Here is a 20,747-nt window from a genome sequence, read left to right as displayed (position 1 = left end):
AAACTGCTCCCATCTCTGTCTTCAGAATTATTTGCTGGTAGCATTTATGAGTAATATCATCGAACACGCATAACCTTTTTTTACGCAATTCAGTTTGAGTGAGAACTTTTGAAATGTTTTGTATTTGGCTTATATTTGTTTATTATTTGATACACATACATATGCAGGTTTGTAAGCCTTTGTCATATTTAAAAACAGATGATACAGGTTTGAGAAGGACATCACTAAGATACATTCACGGTTTCGGTAGGATTCGAATCCACTGTCTTTACATTACAGAACAGAGAGAACACTTGGTCTGGCAAGGAACACTAATGTATTGAAAAACTATTTACTGTTTTGTGATGTTATAATAGCATGAAGCAAGGATATTACCATCATAAATTTTTCTATACACCAATTTTTGTTGTTGCTTTTACTGAAGTCCAAAGAGTGTAAAACAATATAAAACCGAAATTAGCATTTTTGAAGGAGTTGATAGATCGTACTATCGATACAATGTTGATAGATCGTCAGATAGGTCGCACAAGAGCTGAATTAATGGATCCCTGAGGATGATCCGAAGACACAATTTTGATCCTCTGCTGAGGGGATGACTCTCCCACTTTAGCAAGCCGACGAACTGCATGCGAACAGTTTAAAGAGGACCAATAACATCGGTTCCAACGCAGGCTGATCAAAGTGGTTAATCAACCAGTGATGCGACTGGGATCTTTACTATCAGTGCGGGACGAGTTACTGCGATCAATAGAAAAAGGTCGGGAATCATCACATGTAACCTCCTAGTTAAGATCAAGCATCGTTTCTACTACTTTCGGCAGATCGAAGCAAGACATAAAATAGGAATCAGATGAATGGTATCTGAGAATTCAATCGCTTCGAAGGAACTCCAATTTCATCTCCCTTAATTTATGAGATCTTCAAGCTTATTAATGAAGCATACAGCTCCAAAACTGATCGTCAGATTACTATTACTACTATCTGAGAATTCGATGGGACGAGGATGAAAAATGTGGTAATCTGACAAACGCTTGAAGATTCGCCTACGTTGTAATATTGGCAGAACTTTGTATATTGATCGTAAGAAATGTCCCCAAAGTTCAAATTTCGGAATAATAGATTTAACACACTCCACACGTTGTAAGCTTCCGATGAACTGAAAGAAAAGAAGCTTAATTTTAAAAAAAAGTGATTTAGTAGTTTGACCTTGTTTAGAAGTCAACTCCCGGACAGAGAAGTTGTTTCCAAGGTAGTGCAGAATTGCATTGTTTGAAAACAGAATTTAATACCTGGTGTGCTTGGTTTTCGACCTCTGAGGTTTATCATTGATCCCCATTGAGTCATTTTGGCTTCCTCTGCATCAGATTCTCCAAGAATCTGTCTCAATTGCTGATCTTCTTTTTGTTCTTTTGTTTGAGGGCGACACTTCTGAGGCTAAATTAATATTTAATTAGTAAAATAACACTTATTTTATTCAAAAATATTTTGTTTCATTTTCTCCGACAAATTAAATGAACAAATGAGAAAAGTCCATTTAAAAATTGTTAGTAAAACTAGCAGTCTGTCCTATTATTATACACGCGAACTTGTCTCATTTTAACGGCAGATTTTCTTTTAATACTTAAAGTGATAGTAAATTTTGTGATTTACAACTTACCTTTCGATTTAATAGCTTTAATTTAATTTACACTAAAATTTGATTACAGCTAAAAGTAATCAATTTAAGGAAATATATGAGACTCGTGAGTCGAGGAATAGATTCATTAAAGACATTAAGATAATTTTAATTGTTATCTTGTATTATTTTAAGCATTATATGGCATTTTGACCCTACTAGTGGTCTTACTAGAAAAATTTCATTTTTGCTCCGAAAAAAATAAAATTTGAAAAAACTTAGTTTGCGGAAGGAAGATTTCGAACCTTAATTTCTTTTAAAAGTTTTGCCATCTCAGCTGCTATAATCGTTGAATTTTTCTCAGATATATCATGAAAAATTTGCTAGTGTTGTAAGGAAACTGACTTTCATTTACAGAAGCATATATTTCTGCAAATATTCTGTTTAAAAAAAAAAAAATAAAATATATATATATATATATATATATATATATATATATATATATATATATATATATATATATATATATATATATATATATATATATATATATATATATATATATATATATATATATATATATATATATATATATATATATAAAGAGAGAGAGAGAGAGAAATTCTGAAAATTTTAGAAAAAAATTTTATTATTTAAAAATATAAACTTTAAACCCTAACCTAACTTTTCCTTGTGAGATAATAACCCTCAAAAAGTCCTTCATTTTCAAGAACGCAAAAATTTGTTTTATCGCCAAATGAAATATTTTTTGGTGATCAGCATTATTGAAATCAATTTCTATATTAATTAACATTTGTGATAAAGTACATAACATTTTAGAACAAAATAAGGATGTTTTACATACAATAAATTAAATGCATGGCTTTTAGAAGAATGCATGGCTTTTAGACCAGAGAAATACCACGTGGAGGTCGCCATGCTGCATTTCTAATCGGGGAGTTTTGATTTTGGCAGTGCCCCTTGCCTACTGCCAATAGAAGTTTCAATTAAAGTTTTTCCAAAAAACATTTTTTTCTGCAAAGCTCTAAGAAATTAACACTAAGCATTTAGAATTTCTTTGAAAACTCAATTATAGATTTGGCATCTTGGAGCAATTACTGAAAGGCTGTCAAATGACTTAACTCTTGACAGGCCAACTTAAAGTTGTCCATGACTAAAAACTTGTCTTGTTGTAGTCAATACTAAACTGATTTTTCTCAGAAGTCTGACCTTGTGACTTATTTATAGTCATGGAGAAGGCCAGCCTAATTAATTCCTAATTGAGTTTAAATTAAATATTATCATGTTTTTAGGGCATGAATCTGAATTGAACAACCTGATAATGCTCACTCTGATTATTGTTTCCATTTTTTAAAAAGCGCTATATGTTGAGCCACCTCATGTGACATTTGCCATGTGACATTTTTAGCAGCAATCATTAGTCGATTATCTAACGTTGCCATTCGGGGAGTTGTAATGAGGCTTTTTTTTGGTGCCGTGTAAGAGAAATATATATATAGATATACACCGAAGAGCCATTACATTATGACCACCCTCCATCTATAACAATGGGTTTGCCCAGGTTTTCATGGTTTCTCGCTCAGGAACAATGTTTTCATGGGGCACTAAGGACCCATCATAATCCTCATGGAACAATCCGTGATGTCTGTAAGCTACTTGAACATAGTTCACCCATTCATTGCAACAGTTTTTCCTGCGGGTGATGGTGTTTACCAACAGGATAATGCACCATGTCATAAGGGTCGAATCGTCACGTATTGGTTCGAGTGACTTTCAAGTCATGTCTTGGCCCCCAAATTCACCTGACCTTAATCCAACAGAGAATTTGTGGTTCTACTTGAAAAACCAAATTCGTGCTGTCACGCAACCCTCTCGCAATGTGAGGGAATTGCAGGACCAGTTGGTGAGCGCTTGGCACCAGATACCTCAGACTACCTATCAGCACCTTGTGGAATCAATGTCACTGCGGCTGCTAGCAGTTTTGAGGGCTAAAAGTGGTCCTACATGTTATTAGCAGGGTGGTCATAATGTAATGGCTCTTCGGTATATATATATATATATATATATATATATACTAGCTGACCCGGCAAACGTTGTTTTGCCACATGAATTATTTCTATAGTATGAAAATATATCTTATTTATTGTAAGTGTGTGCGTATGTGGTATATGAGTGGAAGAGGCATGGAGCGCTATGAACGATGACGGAATGTGAAAATAACAACACACCAAATAATATTTTTTTTAATTTATTGTAACTTTTTTTTATAAATTATATATACAACGAATTCTGAAAATATTAGTCAACAATATTAATCTCTTAGTGCAATGGAGTATACAATATTTTTTGTCATTCCATCTTTAGCTAACACAATTAAACTGAGTGGTTTGCCCTCTCGAGAGCATGCCACGTATAATTGTCTGTGTGAAAAACATGGTGTGCTCAAATCTAAGACACAAACTGACATTGTTTGGCCTTGTCATTGCAAATGTCAGTCTTATATGGAAGTGAATGCGTTTAAATTGAATTGGCACATCTGTGGGTATCATAGGGATTCGTGGAAGTAATATACTTTCATCCCGGAATTTGTCATTTAAAATAATGACTTCGATGACGTTGTTCATAAATTTTTTAACGGCAAATCGCGTGCCGTTGCACAGCCGTGGTGGGTTCAAATTACGAAGCAAAATAACTGGAGATCCAACTTTGAGTACTAAATTATGCGGTGATATGGCAAGTAAATCCAATGAGTTTAAAAGCTCTGTTGGAAAATTTGCAGCTTCAATGGGATCGCAAACTGCATCAACGGATTTATATATCACCAAGTTACCTGGCAATAACTGTTGCATCTACAGATTCAATTCGTTGGTTCGTTCAATAAAGTTGCAGCAATGCCAGATGATGCAACGGCCAACGCGATGCCATTATTTGATCGCATTTCACCGAGAATTAGCGAAATAATTAATGTTTTGCCAGTTCCATCTGGTGCATCAGGAAAAAAAATCCACCTTGTCCTGCCGAAACTGCGAGCATAATGCGGTCATAAATGTTCCTTTGCTCCTCATTCATTAGTGGAACATTGCGAGTAACGATCGCTGCTATTTCTATCGTATTGCATTGAAGTTCACGATTCATGTCAGTGTTTAATAAATCAGATGCACTTCGATTTGGCGAAGGCATACCGAAATGACTGAGTGGCAATTTGGCAATAATAATGCAAAGATCCCCAATAACAATCAGTGCTTCATTGTACATGGCATCTCTGAATGTTATCGTTAGATCGTTGCAACGTGTGCGATGTTGATACCGTATATCATCAGTCATAGAATCTTTGTGATTATCCCATAACGTTTCTATACAGGCCGGGAAACATGTAGTTAATACTATAGCGAATAGTAGACGAATTTGCTTTGTAGTACAGTTCAATGCTGCTTCAGCAAGCATACATTCCCACTGGTTGTCGTCTTCCAGCAAGATGAGTGCAAGGCATGCATCTTTATACGTTGGATGCTGATGTCCATCGACTTTACGTATATCTTGAATTGACAATGAGCCGGTGACATTAACCAACAACAGTCGAAAATAAAAGCACTCAGTATGCCTTGAATTGACTGTAAATATTCTCCCCAAGGCGTTTGATTTGAATAAACCGGGACATACATCAACCGGTGTGCCGTGCTTGCGTATTATCCATTTTTTTGAACCCGTGTGAAATAGGGTGGTACTTCTGAGTAGAGTAATGTCTGTGCAACGGCACCAAAAGCATCCGTACGATTACCCAATTCAAAAAATTTGGCGAGTGTAGTTTTCGGTGGATTTGCAGCTCGGTCAATCGCTGTCTCGTTCGTGAAATATACGCTCTGACCGTTTTCAAGATGAACGGCTAAAATGACTAACGGTTGGATCCCGTTCATGAATTGGGAATCCAAAGATACGCCAAACAGCTTCATTGGAGCTGATGAACCGGCCTATTTGGTACAGCGTTATTTCGCCGTTGTTATTGGGTATACTATAGCCTACGTCACAGGCTGTGTTATTCCTACTAAATTTAACCCATGAACGGCATTTTCTGCGAGCCTAACTTCAAGCCACAAATAAACAAACGAAGAGTTTGATCGTTTAAATAGCTGCTCGCCAGATTTTATTGCATTATAAAGAAAAGTAATTGATATTCGATTTTTGATTAATAATTGATTTATGTGGATAGTGGCATTTATGTGGATAATGGCATAGAATTTAGCATTGCGTCATGGTAAATGTTATTCCTACTAAGTGGAAGTAGTTGTGTTTTTTTTTATATTATACCCAATTCACTGGAAGAGCTGTCACATTGGTATTTTCAACTCGAAATACTGCTATATCACTGCCTTTATACACATACTTGCAAATATATTTGATGCTCTTCCTTTAAGGGCGTGCATAAGTATTAGAGTTTAATATGATTTGTTGCAACGTGCTTGAATATTGTTTTTTAATTGTTATGTTTCCACGTCTAGTTTGGATCCGAATACGATTAAATAAAGATATATTTAAAATATACGTTAAATCTGTCCAAAAAATGAAAAAAAATTAGTTATAAACCTATTCTCAGACCTACTGAATATACATATAAAATTTCATCAAAATCGGTCAAGCCGTTTAGGAGGAGTTTAACCACTAAAACTGTGACAAGAGATTTTTATATATATAGATATATATATAAAAATAAACATTTCAAATTCCCTCCGTGGCTTCGAAGCGTTATAGTAAAAAAACGAAGATGAATATGGCAAAAAAGAACGTATGAAATTATTTCGAAAGTACTCAAGTTTCAATTTAAGCAGTTGCCGGTAGATGGCAGTAACATGTAACACTGAAGCCAGTTGTAGTAAAGAAAAATGGCGTTTACAGGCGGAGGGAATTATGAATAACCCTGTATATATAAATAAATATATATATTAAAAGAATCAGAACATTTCGGCCTCTTAACTGCCTGGCTCATTGTACTTTTCATGAATTGTATTCTAGATTAAATAAAGCGATCATTCGGTGTAGAGTCTATAATTCTTCGCTGAAGACAGACAAATCATTCGTTGAAGACGGACAATTTTAAAAATATATTTCTTAAAGAAACAGAAACATTGCGTCAACTGAGCCACCTGAACCAGTGTGCGATTTTCAATATATTATTTCACAATGTAAAAAAAAAAAAAAAAAGAAAGATTTAAATACACATTTCTTGTGACTCCATTCGGTTCGTAGCGACTTATTTTCTAAGATGCACTGTACTATACCAATAAATACACATATGTATTCTTACCTGTGCCACAATTTTCCCTTTTGTTTTGTTTCTTTCTTTGAGAGCTGCAGCCTTTTCAATTTGTTGCAGAACTCTCTCTCTGCATGTTCTGTACTCAAGGGAAAACTCACTGATTACTTTGCATACTGTGTGGACCTTTGCTTCCCGAATGGAATGAGAGGGGAAACCAAGGAACACGAGTAATTTTATAAACCTGTCGAAATAAAGAAAATAAGTGATAATTGTTCAAATTTCAAATTAAGAATATGGAATGAGGAGCGGACTACTTAGCTCAAATACTAAGCATTTTTGGATTTCAAAGTTCGCAAATTTTGAAATTTATTTAATTTACTAAGATTTTAAAAAGAGCCGAAAATTGTCCGGCAAAGTATGAAACGATTAAATACTTAACAAATTGCTTGTGAATTCTATAGAATTTTCAAATGACTCACTGGAGGTGTCTTAAATCCAATGAACATATCCGATTTGCTTCAAATATTACTTAATGCCTTTTTTTCATACTATAACAAACATTTAACATTATGTATCTAGGTATTATAACTGGTTTATCCAAAATTAGTTTCGTGCTGAAACTTGCTGATTTTAATTGTTTATAATTCAATTTGATAACGGTCAAAAACGTTAAATTATACTGCACAATCATTTTTTGCCCCGTTGTTAAACAAAGTGGTCTTATAAATCGAAATCTGAAACTTGAAATAAATTTATTCAATAATATTTGCGTTGCAAAATCTTAGTAGTTTAACTTAGTAGATATAAAATCTTAAGTAGTTTTTTTCTTCTTTTTTTTAAAGAAAGAAAAAGTCGCATAAACATTAGTTATTTCTCATAAAATAGGTAATTTTAAAATTGTAAACAGGATTTATGAACAACGTATTGTTTTTCGACGTTTTTAAGATCTAATCGGATGTTATATCATGTATTAGTAAAAAATATAAAGAAAAGGAATTCGAACTGAAAAAAGCACCATTACTTGATTAAAAACTTTATTTGCTTCAAAAATATACAAAATGAAAATAGCAGTCAACATGTTTCAAGCTCTCAAAAACAGGCGCCCATTTTCAAATCTTGCCACAGATGAATCAGAAGAAGCAAAAGTGATTTGGGATAGAAAACGTAAAGTTGTCAATGAAAAATCGAAATCTAAATGTGAGAAAAACTAGAAAAACCACAGTATCCCTGAAAGAAAAAATATGTAAAACAGAACAAGAAGAATCACAGTATCCGAGAGAGACTAATCAGGGTAAAATGCAGGTGTTGAGGAACAAGGGCAGCATTCACATGAATAAAACAAGATTCCAAAGCATCAAGATGAACTGATTTGACTGGGATGGAAATAATTTTGGTATTGTCGATATTGTGCAATGTAATATTATATTGTAACACTATATTATAAATTTTTTTTTTTGTATTCTTGATAGTGGACGTATCTAACGTGTACCTCAAGTCTAAATTTTAAAGTGCGTCTTGTTTGTTTGTCCAATGTAGTAGCATGACAAGGAATGTGTTAAATGCGATGATCATAACTAATAGGATCGTTAAGAGACTTGTTAATCAGGCCTCAAAATGACTTTAAATCAAAAACGGGAGAGGATATTCGCAATTTTGTGACAATCGGGAGAAACAAACGAGTTTTATGTTAGGGATTTGAAAAATGAGAATGTTTGGGTATAGTGGGTTCAGAAGAGGAAGTTAAGTTCAGAGTATAAAGAAGAAAAGTCAGAGCAAAGGTTTAATTCTTGGAAAACGACAGTACGATTAGGGTGATTAGAATTAGCATCAAAAAGGGTAAAGTAAAATAAATTTCTGCGTCTAGAGTTAGTCTAATGTGTCCTATTAGTTTTGATAGTTGTTGGGGGCATTTAGAACCTTGGTTATGCCGGACAAACTAGACGCGATTTTTGACTTAAAGAACACGATAGATATGTCTGTTATTAAGAATTAGAAGAATCAATTATTGCTGCACTTTGGTGGATTCTTGAACATAAATTCTATTTCGACAATGCCAAAATCCCCAGTCACATCAGCTCATCTTGATGTCCTGGAATCTTGTTTTATTCATATGAATGCTGATTCTCTTGTTAACGACATTAGTCCCTCACAACCTCTCCATAGCGCGTGAAAATATATTTTACCCTCTGCCTCTCTTTCTAACCACAGTGGTTTTTTCTTGTTCTGTTTCTTCTCTTAAGGCTTTTATGGTTTTTTTAAGTTTTGTTTCTCATCTTTATTTTTCACTGGCAACTTCACATTTTATATTTTAAAGTACTTTATTACTTCTTATTCACGTCTGGCCTGTTGAGTGCTCGAAACATGTTATTTCTAATTTGTATATTTTTGAAGCAAATGAAGTTTTTAATCAAGTAATACCGCCTCAGTTTCTTGGAATTATTTATTTAATGAACTAAGCAGCGTTCATTGAAAATAGCTGTTTATAAAGAATATAGCACTCCATGAATTATCTTCCATCGATGCAAATGCTTCGATTTATTTTGGAATCATCGGTCCACAACATCAAAACAGTTATCTGCTTTATGACATGTTTATTGATGAACATATGTTCATTAATCATTCTTACATTTAATAGCACAGAATCATTTTGTCATTGAACATGATTCATCCGAAATATATCTTTCAACTTTTTTTGTATTTGTTCTCGCTACATTGTTTTTTGCGTTACTTTAATCAAAATTTTGACACTTTGGTTTGTTTCGCGAAGACTTATAAAGAACTTTTTCTAATTAGTAAAGCCATCTAATTTTGAATATAAACGATTTATAACAATTAAAATAAACAGCCATATTATACCTCTTACGTTTCTTAAATCTTAAAAAAAGAATATATGAATTAAGATAAACACATAAAATATGCGATTTTATAAAAGCAATAGTTTCTCACCTATTAACAACACGTCTGTGAATTATTCCTAGAATAATAATCCTTTCTGCACAATCATTCAGGAATTCAGATAATCTGATTAAAAAATGGTTTATTTTAAAAAGGAATCTTTGATCATCCTGAATTTTAATTATCAGATATAAAAATTGTTTTATGTCACTGTTAAGTATAAAATAATAAAATCTGCATATTTATTTAATTATATTGTTATAAAATTGTGTAAAAGATATGTTTTTCTTACCTAGATTTACTGATGTGAATACAATCGTGCTTTAGCACTGCTTTCAAATATTCCCATGATGCTTTGCACTCCGTCTCCATTTTCACTAAATTTTTTGCTAATTCGTCAAAATCTACCTGCAATGAAAACGAACGTTGTACATAAAATTATAATGAATCTAAATTCAATGTTAAAGGAGAAGAGAATTGAGAGAACTCTTTATTAAAATTAGTAACTTTTTAATTATATTAATTTGTTAGAAACTATTTGACCAGAATTGTTTTGAAATTTTGCTCAAACTTATGCAACTTATTGGATGCAAAGACTTATCAAGAACTCTATAGAAGCAATATCACTTACGCAACTTATTTGGTGCAAAATAAAATAATAAAAAGACACTTATAGATGAATTTATCCAGTTCTTTGCATACAGTGCTTACTTTCATCCCTTCCGTCCTTTAATTTCTGTTATTTAAATAAAAAATTATAATAATCAGTGTTACAGAATTAAGACGACGTCATAACGCGAGAAAAGCTCTTCATGGTAAATTCTGTTTCGCCCATCAAAATAATTTGAAATGAAGAAAAAGTGAATTCAGTTAAACCTAGAGTAAACATATAATATGTACAGTGCGCAAAAAAAGGGTCCATCTTGAATAACTTTTGTTCTAATGAACGAATTTTCACGTTCAAGGGCTTATTATTTGTTGCAATATTTACAAATGATAGACTTTCGTCATGCCGAGTCTTTACTTGTTATTGAGGGTAGATTGACTTCATTTGGCTACTGGTGACTGATTGTGAAATGACGATTTCGTCATTTAACTACTGGTGATTAACAGCGATATAATACAAAAATGGACTTGGGTGAAATTTGGTTATTGACTATGAAATGACGGTTTGTCTACTGGCTATTGACTGCGCAATGGTGTCTTGCGGACGGAAATAATTAGGACAGTAAGTTATAAAAAGGAAAGAATGTGTATTTACTTTGGAGACCCTGGTAGTAGCACCGAACTCCGAGTAGAGATTGGTAGAATCGGGAAATTTTTCCATCACCATAGTACAGATGTGGTGTAGCAGTGAATGCTTGTGGACGGTGTCCTTCACTTCAGGAACTTTACTTAAATAATCTAAACTAAAACCTTTTGCCTGTAAACACAAATGGTTACCAGTTTGACATCTTGAAATAGAAACAACTATAGGATGTTGCAAGAGCATTAAATTTATATGGGACCACTAAAAATAGCTAAACTGACGTGCTTTTAAAAGACCAAATGCGAGATAAAAAGTTATTTTTACTTTTGTTTCGCTGTAAAAGAAAATCGTATGAGAGAAGCAATATTTATTATTTTTTCAGAAAGCCGAAAATTTGTTATGATTTTTAGAATATCATTTTCATTAATTCTTCTTACTTGTTAATTGATTATTCAATTCCACATTTCACACGATTTAAGAAAGTGAGGGAAAAGAAGGCTGTGCAACGTCGTTTCGAGAATTGGCGATGTTGCTATAGTCTCGAGGTGAGAGCTTGGCCTCCCTTTGGCATACACTTAGATGCAAACAGGCTCTCTCCACAGTGATAATGGTTTTTTTCTTAACTTGCAAAAGAGTATAATGTAGTTCGCTATGAATAATTCTACTGACAAGAGTGTTATCCCTATGCTAAAATAGAATTGGTCCCGGATTAAATCAAAAGTTGGAGCAACATGGAAACGAATTACATCAAAACAGTTTAATCCTAAGGTCAAAACACTATAGAAAGAAGATCAAATTGTGAACAAAAACGAGATCCTGAACATGAATGAACAAAAAAGCAACATAGAAATCATTCCAATAGAGAATTGCGTCCTGCGTTAAGTAAATCGTGGTAATTTCAATTGATACAAGAGATAACATTAATAAAGGTGCTAAAATAAGAAATACTAAGAAGTATTTGAATTGAATGAGATACTTGCATTTGTGTTGTTTAGGAAGTTTCCTACACATAGTAGTGTACTGAGAACTGCTCTAAATGTCACACTGCTTTCTATCTCAACGATGGCTTGTTTGAGATCCATCAAAGGCTCAGCAACTTCCTAATGACAGAGATCAGATAAGTTAATTTAAATTGAATTATAATTGAGCAGAATCCCTCCCTTGAGTACAATTTTTCCCTCTTTACAAGTACTCTGTTGCTATCTGAATATTCCATTTGTACATAGTGTTGACAGACATTATAAAAGCTGCATTTATTGGTAACAAACAAAACTTTTACAGATAGAAATGACTTATAAAGGCAGGGTGTACATAAAATATTAAGACGTGTTTAAGAGCCCAGTATCATGTGCATTGAATATACATTGAGCAAAATGTTAAAACAAATTCGAGGTGCACAACTCAGAATACTCAATTGCAATATCTCAAATAATAACAATAAGTATAATTTCTCACTCTATTTGAAATAAAAACAAAGCTATTTTAACATTTAAAAATTAATTATTTAAAAAATTTTTTAAGTAATAAAAATTTTAGACATATATATGATTTATTTGTTACTTTTTTTATCTCTTAATTTGGGTATTCTGTCACGCCAACTACAATCACCAAGGCGTCAAATTGCTTTAAAAAAAAGCAAAAGCAAGCTTTTTCTCGGTGGTGACTACAAGTTAGTCCAATACCTCATAGAAGAGGAAGTTTTCTCACGGGTTACCATAAATTAGAATTTCGATTGTTTAGTAGTCCGAACTCCTTTTTTTATCTTTCCCCCATGGCGCAGTTTAGTAGTTCGGTCGTTGTGACATCTTTTTAATTTTCCCTACTACGCAGTTTATACTCGTTATGTCGGAGTACTAAATTTATCCGAACGGAGGCCTCCTTTTTTCTAGGAGGTGTTTGTTGGTCCCTTCCTATAATGTTTCTTTTAGTCTCTCGCTGGTCACTGCTCGGAAGTTGCTAAGACTTGGCAATTATTCTGCCACAGATCATGATACGGAAACTTTTTCCTTCATTTGAAAAAATAACTAACTTAAATAAGAATAACATTTAAGTTGCAATATATTATTTAGTTAGAAATTAATTTAAGATTCAATTGAAGCCTACCTTCTCCATAGTTTCGTAATCCAACCTGAAAGCCCACAGCTTGAGTCTAGCTTCCAGCTCACTTATCGAAGCTAAAGTTAGAAGGAATTGTTCCGCTGAGCCTAAAGGAATGTCAGGGTTTTCCAACTGAGCTTCGACAATTTTCTTTTTTTCTTCTTCAGTTGGCATCATAGTGGTTAAAATTTTCTAAATACATGATATTGTTCTTAAGTTAGATAAGTTTAATTTACACACAATAATGTTGAGTATATAATAATAATATACCTCAATGCCTTCTCTATTCATAATAGTCGTATCCATTTTTAAGATGGCGGCTTTAATGGCACCTTTTGGTGGTAGTTTCGTCATTCCTATATTTATTGCGTTCGAACGTTTGGCGTCCAAGACAATTAGCTCTGATTTTTTATTTCCGTCTTGTGCTTTCTAAATGATAGTAACAAAATTAGTTCTCATGACATAATAAATATAAATAATTAAGAATATACAAAAACTCTTGATAAAATATAAATGTTACCGCCTAAGCTCGAGCATGTATATCACTTAACTAAACTAAGGTGATTCATTAAAGTGATGAATCGCAAGTTTTCTGCAATTTACTTAGGTAATGGGAGCATTAACGGTCTTAATATCGTGTATATATATATATATATATATATATATATATATATATATATATATATATATATATATATATATATATATATATATATATATATATATATATATATATATATATATATATATATATATATATATATATATATATATACGTATACAAGTAAACAGAACTCGTTAGATAAGTTCAAAATTAAGATAAAACAAAGGAAAATTATAGACATATGAAAAAAAAATGGGGGGGGGGGGAAATAATAATGAAAAAAGAAATAGCAAACAATTAATTAAAAAAAAAAGGATGACAATTTTTTAAAAAGGCCGGAAAATAAAAGATATAATCTTTTCATCAGCCCACACGATTATATCCATATATATATATATATATATATATATATATATATATCCATATATATATATATATATATATATATATATATATATATATATATATATATATATATATATATATATATATATATATATATATATATATATATATATATATATATATATATATATATATATATATATATATATATATACATGTATATATAAATCTAATCTGGACCTGCCTTATATATGCAAGCATATATTTAACATACAATCAAAAACATTTGTATAATGAGGATGAAAGGGAACGTAATAAATACACTTATAATTAATATGTAGGTAGGTACTTTATTTACGTCGCTCTAGAGCCACACAATGGGCTATTGGCGACTGTCTGGGAAACATCCCTGAGGATGATCCGGAAACATGCCATCGCAATTTCGATCCTCTACAGAGGGGATGGCTCCCCTGACAAAATTTGCAACTCTTGATAAAATATGTTTATAGTTGCAAATGTAAACAAACTCTGTATAAAATAGAAATAGAATCGAAAATATGAAAGCGTACCTTGCTCATGATGTCTTTTGATTTATTTTCAAAAAGATTCTCCAGCCGCTGTATGTCAAGTGGAACTGGTTTAAGTTCGTCCCAGATCGTTCTCTTCTTTCCTGACCTGTCCATCAACATGGGTTCTTCTTTCACCTAACATGGGAGTCATACAAGGTGTTTTGTAATCACTGCCCTTAAATATATAATCTTTACGGACGAAAATTTTTATATTTTCAAAATAAGGATCTACAAAGTAATAATGAAGTATAGTAAAAACTAGTGTATTTGTCCGTTAGGATTGAAAATCACTATGTTTCGTCAAGTACATTTACAAATAAACTGGGTTTTAATTATTTTATTCCCTCCCTTGCTCCGATTTACCTCAAATATGATTCGCAAAAGATTGACGACACATTTGTTATTTTCTTCTTTAAATGTATATTTATGACAAACACGTTAAAAAAATTTTTAGTCCTCATTTTTTTAGAGATTCTAAAAACATATTTTAAGAATGGTTATGAGAGAACATTCTAAATTTAAAGTCGTAATTTTATATTCCAATAAGCTTCTAATAAGAATAAAAGAAACTCCTTTTTGGAGAAAGTAGTTAACCCGTTGATGAACAAATTTTTATGAAATATTTCGTTTATTAATACAAAATATCAGGAAATCAACCAAAAGTTGCAAGAAAAGAACAATTTTATCTAAAAACTTTTTGAATCATTTGAAAAAATTTACAAATCTGTACAGTTTTGTAAAGTAAAGTCTACCAAAAATGCCAAAAAAACGAAGGGTAATGAAAAATCGAATGCAATGAAATATAATTCAAGAAGTCGTTCAAGCCTTATATGTTGCAACAAGTAGGTAAATTTTAATTTCTTATTTCTTATATTAAAACTTCTTATTCTTATATTGTTCCTTCCCTTATAAGGGAACACATCAATTTTATTTCGTAAAACTTTCATTTTTCTTTACGTATTTTAAATAAAAAATTTTTTATCATTCACCATTTATCATTCTGTAGAATTCTTAGGTATTATATACAAGGCCTAGGGAAAGTATGTAGAAATTATAATGTTTCATACTTTGCCTAAAAACGTCAGACATGACATGCAAAGCCTAGGAATTCTATAGAATGTAATCTACAGAACACTTGATGCGTGCTCTAGATTAATATAAGAAAAAAAAATGATTCAGCAAAATTCGAACCAAACAACAGCAAAAATCGGAAACAAAAAGTCTTCAAATTTTGAATATTTATTTTTATTCTTTAAAGAGTTATTACTTCTTTTCAAAATTTTTAGTTCTTTTCTTAATTAGAACGCAAAATAGGGTTCCATTACCCCTTTCTTATTAAAAGAACTGATAATGAAATTTAACTAACATTTCCACCAGGGTCATTTTTTAACAGTTTAAAAATTGATATATCTTAAAAAAAAACTACTGAAAGTAATTGTATTAAAATTTGATTTATATATTTTTCACATAATGAAATTTGTCTTCAAGAAAACAGAATAACTTGTTTAAATTTGATTTTTATATGAATTTTTGAAAAAATTATGTAGTAGAAAAAACTCAATTTTTGAAAAATGTGAATCAAAAATGCTCAACTTAAAAAGTATGGTTGTTTCAATGGAACATAAATTAAAATAGACGTCTTTTAAAGTCTAATTAGTTTCAGTTACATCAGAAAATTAAAACATCAATTTTTACTGATTTTAGTTTTAAATGAGTCACAATAGATTTGTAAATACTTGTAACATTCTCATAAGGTAGCATCAATAACTTTCAAATGATCATTCTCATTTTTACAGAAATTTAAAAAATGTGTTTCAAACTGAAATGTGGAAAAAACATTTCCTGTGTGTATTATGATTAGAGCCGTCCTAAAAAGGTGTGTAAAACTGGATTAAAATATTAATTAAAGAATCTATGTAATATTATCGTTAATAAAAAAAATGAAATCAATTCAATATTTGCTCCTTACTAAATGAAACTAAATATACTGGCCATATTATTGGACGCACTATAAAGATTCTGTGTAAAATTATAATTATCAGGCTGTATTGTTTTTTACTCGGATGAAAGGGATTTGCATTTGTTTACGCTCCTGTTATCAGTTGGTTAACAATACGTTAGAAATAAATACAAATAGGTACATATAAAAAGTCTCCTGAATAAAAATCCATTACATGTGTGTTTAAATATAAAAGTATTGCCTATAAACTCGTGCAAATCATGTTATTATTAAAACATCTAATACTGCGTCTAATAATTTGATCTAATTATTATAATATACTAATATAATGCTTGATATAATAAATATTTATATAATATATCGTCCAATTTAACCAATTGATACACTAACGTAAATAAGTACAAACCGGGTTCAGTCACATAAAAACAATAATAAGGCTGTATAGTATCACCTGATAATTTAAATGTTACATAGAATCTTATAATGCGTCTAATAATTCGGCCAGGGACTGTATAAATAAGTCACATCTGGCAAATGTCGGAAGTCGTGTGGTCGAAATATTTGTTTTCTCATTTATTCAAATGAAAGCAATCACTTACAGTGTCTGGTTATCATATTCTTGAGCAAGCACTATTATTCCACAAAAACCGTAAGCAGGCATTTTCGTTCTAGATTTCTTCTGACCACAACAAACGTGCTGTTGTAAGTTAAGAAAAGACCATTTGCGGTATAGAATTTAAGTAATCATCAGAGGCTGCATAGATAGTTCTGCTTTATTTAGGTATCAGATTAAACAAATATGCTTTCAAAACAATATAAAGCTTTTAAAAGTTTAACAAACCGAACAAATATTTAATTCGCTCTATTTCTTACGATATATATCACAGAGTTATTAAAAAAAAGGTTATAGTTTTTAAGTATTAATGGAATCCTAGACCTGGCGACGCATTTCGATAAATAAGAATATTTGTTCTTGAAAAAAAAAAAAAAAAAAAAACATCTGTCGTTGCAAGAGCATTGGATTTGATTGGACAACTCAAAATGGCGCGTCTTAAGCTGACATGCTCTTAACAAATCAAATGCGAGGTAAGGAATTTCGACTTTTGTTTCACTGTAGAAGAAAATCGTGAATTTGAAGTACAATTAGATGCAAGTATGCTCTCTCCATAGGGATAATGGTTTCTTCTTAACTTGCAGCAGAGTATAAAACTGATTGCTCTGAAACCGTGCATTTAAAGAATGTGTCCACATACACGATTCTTTTAAATCAAAATCCTTAAGTGAATGTGACAATGATAAATATTAAATAAGTAAGGCCAAAAAACTTGAACGATAAGATATTATTTGATTAAAAAACTTCCTTCACTTCAAAAAATATTCAGATTGGGTATAACAATCGACATGTTTCAAGGGTTCAAAATTAGATGCCTATTTTCAAGACTTGCCAGACGGGAATGAGAGGAAACATAAGTGATTTAAAATTTAAAACTTAAAGTCGCCAACTAAAAATAGAAATAAGTGAGAAAAAAGAACTAGAAAAACCTCAGCAGTCGAAAGTGAATAAAAATAAAGATGAGAGAGGCAAATCAGGGTAGAATGCATTTCCAAGCGCAATAGAGAGGTGGTGAGGAACTAATGTCGTTGACAAGGGGATAAGCATTCATATGAATAAAACAAGATTCCAGGACATCAAGATGAGCTGATGTAACTGGTGTGGAAATAATTTCGGCATTATCGAATTTAAATTTATGCCCAAGATTCCAACAATGTGCAATAAATTGATGACTTCTCGTATCAACCAAGTATTGATGAATATTAATACTTTTACATTATTCCGACTAAATGCACCGAAAGATCATTGCTTTTAGTTTTCAATTTGTCATGCAAAAACAAAAATTGACTTTCACCTCCTTCCAAAATAGTTTGACAGTCTTTACTCTTTTGTTGAAATTAGCCTGATTTTGGTCTGCAGGATTCGGTGAATTTTTCCTCAGCCATGGCGGTGGGGAAGGTACACCTCTATTCATGCCTAAAGCTGGCGGTGCACCAAATCCTCCAGGAGGTGGCGGCGGTGGTCCGAAACTTCCAGGAGGTGGGGGTGGTCCTGGAGGTCCTCCTAAACCTGGGGGTGGAGGAGGTGGTGGTGGACCACCCATTCCGGGTGGAGGGGGTGGTGGTGGTGCTCCAGGGAAGGGCGCTGCATTCACCGGTCTCATTAGAATGTTGACATCGTCATCATCACAGAGATCTGAGAAATCAAGATCGTTTATACGAAGTGGTCGCCGCATTGTTTGCAAAAGTTGATCCCAATGCAATTCCTTGACACCACTGGCTGATCTCCTTAAATCGTGACCCTATGGGAGAGATATTTTTATATAAAGCATTTAATTTTATTTTAACGCTTCGTGATATATGGTGTAAAGCTATAAATTTTACATCGAAAGTTCGAACTAAAAAGTCAGTTTCAACTTTAATGACATCACGTGAGGGTCAACCAATCAGGTTAGACGTACGCTCGTGACGTCACTTCCAAGTGTCTGACTGAATCTGATCTGAAAATTGATAAAGCGTGCTTATAAACCCAAGTCTTAAAGCTGTCAACTTCATCAACTTCAGCTTCAGGCAATATTTCTACATCTATTGAGACAAATTTACTATCTGTAAAACAAATTTTACGACAGTGCGCTATAGAGTGTTAAGTAAAGAAACAACAGAGAAACTGGAAATAAAAATTAGCTTTTCAATTTGTCTCGAAATTTTACTGTCGACTGGCATAAAGCAAAAAGAAAAAAATCTATCTTATTAGTTATGTGTAATGTTTCAACATGACTTGGAGTTAAATTACAAAGCTATAAATTTACGTGAACTAAATTTTAAAGCTGTGTACTGTGTAGACCTATTTTCCCATAACGTTTACCGGTGTTTTTTTACGATCTTGTAAAACTTTTTTTCATCTAATTAGAAAGGATTGCACTTTATTCACAATAGATAAAAGTATAGTGAGTTATTTATTTATATTTGGTGATGTGTTGATGTTAACTAACTTCATAATTTATGAAAAATAATTTTGAGCATTATTTGAACAGTTTTACGATCGAACAGAAACTTCGATGTACTTAACGAGATCGTGATCAATGTTCGCATAAAGGTCCTATTTTCTCTACGATCTTTTAACTTCTCGATAACTTTGATTAATCGTAGCATTAACTTACTTGAGGAGATTTAGGCTCCGTTCTTGTGGTTGTACCATATCCAGCAAGCCCTTCTTTGGCTCGACTGACAACTCCAGGAGTCGTACCAAACCTCGTTCTGGAAGGTTCAGGTGCCACTGGTTTTTCTTGAGACAAAAATTTATTCTGAATATCTTTTCTACTTCCATCTTTTTTCAGAGGGAATTTCGGCTGAGAAGTTTCTTCGGATTGTGCAATGATATTTTGGTTTGCATCCCAAGATTTATTGGTTGGAAATTTAGGTGGTTCCACGGGTGAAGTGTATGGTACTGGACTTCTGTTTGGTTGCCCATAAAAAGGCTTAGGTATATTTGTTGGTGGAGTTGTTGGGACACTTGGAATAGGTGGTACAGACCCTAAAAAGTAAGAAATAAATTTTAAAAATGAAATATTTGGCTTTGGAAAAAGATTTTACTGTGTTTCTTAAAATCTTGCATTTATTTTATAATGCATGGAGTAACATGTAAGAAAATGGAATGAAAATATTACAAATAATTATTATTAGCCAAGATTTTCTAATGTATTACGCGTTAAGATACATTGTTAAAAATATTAAAATAATGAAATACATTAAAATTAGTAAAATAAGTTTTAAATTAATAAAATATTTGTTACAGTATGCAAATTTAACTTCGATTGATTCAATAATCGACTCTTTTAATCTTCTGATTAACAAACATAGATTTATTTTTAATAAAAATGGACAAATAGGAATCTTTAATAACACAAGCCTGCGAAATTGAAGTTTTTGAAAAATGCAAGAGAAGTTATTGTTGATTTATATGTTATTTTATGCGATGATTTCGAAAATGACCTTCATTTTTCCCAATCACATCAGGATTTTTTGTAAAATCGATATTAATGTTTTTACTAAAATGCTATTTGGAAAGGAATTCTCTCAAGCAATTTTG

The 20,747-nt window shown here is 32.0% G+C and overlaps 1 protein-coding gene across 1 annotated transcript in view; it reads right to left on the bottom strand.

Annotated features, from left to right (window-relative positions):
- Window positions 1-20,747, bottom strand: part of LOC107455789 (FH1/FH2 domain-containing protein 3) — a 148,733-nt gene that overhangs the window by 3,878 nt on the left and 124,108 nt on the right. Inside the window, exons 26-36 of the mRNA XM_043052061.3 lie at window positions 19,819-20,192; window positions 18,514-18,960; window positions 14,647-14,781; window positions 13,399-13,557; window positions 13,135-13,320; window positions 12,012-12,131; window positions 11,044-11,205; window positions 10,075-10,190; window positions 9,834-9,908; window positions 6,936-7,128; window positions 1,290-1,434 (exon numbers count right to left, since the gene is read on the bottom strand). Coding sequence (XP_042907995.2) covers window positions 1,290-1,434; window positions 6,936-7,128; window positions 9,834-9,908; window positions 10,075-10,190; window positions 11,044-11,205; window positions 12,012-12,131; window positions 13,135-13,320; window positions 13,399-13,557; window positions 14,647-14,781; window positions 18,514-18,960; window positions 19,819-20,192 — 2,112 coding nt within the window. The remainder of the gene's footprint in view (window positions 1-1,289; window positions 1,435-6,935; window positions 7,129-9,833; window positions 9,909-10,074; window positions 10,191-11,043; window positions 11,206-12,011; window positions 12,132-13,134; window positions 13,321-13,398; window positions 13,558-14,646; window positions 14,782-18,513; window positions 18,961-19,818; window positions 20,193-20,747) is intronic.

The sequence above is a fragment of the Parasteatoda tepidariorum genome, chromosome 3 (assembly GCF_982258835.1).
Source record: "Parasteatoda tepidariorum strain Cologne lab strain chromosome 3, Ptep-v5.0, whole genome shotgun sequence".
In the NCBI taxonomy this organism is placed as follows: domain Eukaryota; kingdom Metazoa; phylum Arthropoda; class Arachnida; order Araneae; family Theridiidae; genus Parasteatoda; species Parasteatoda tepidariorum.
The sequence above is the reverse complement of the archived record's forward strand: the minus strand, read 5'-3'. Positions and strand labels throughout refer to the sequence as shown.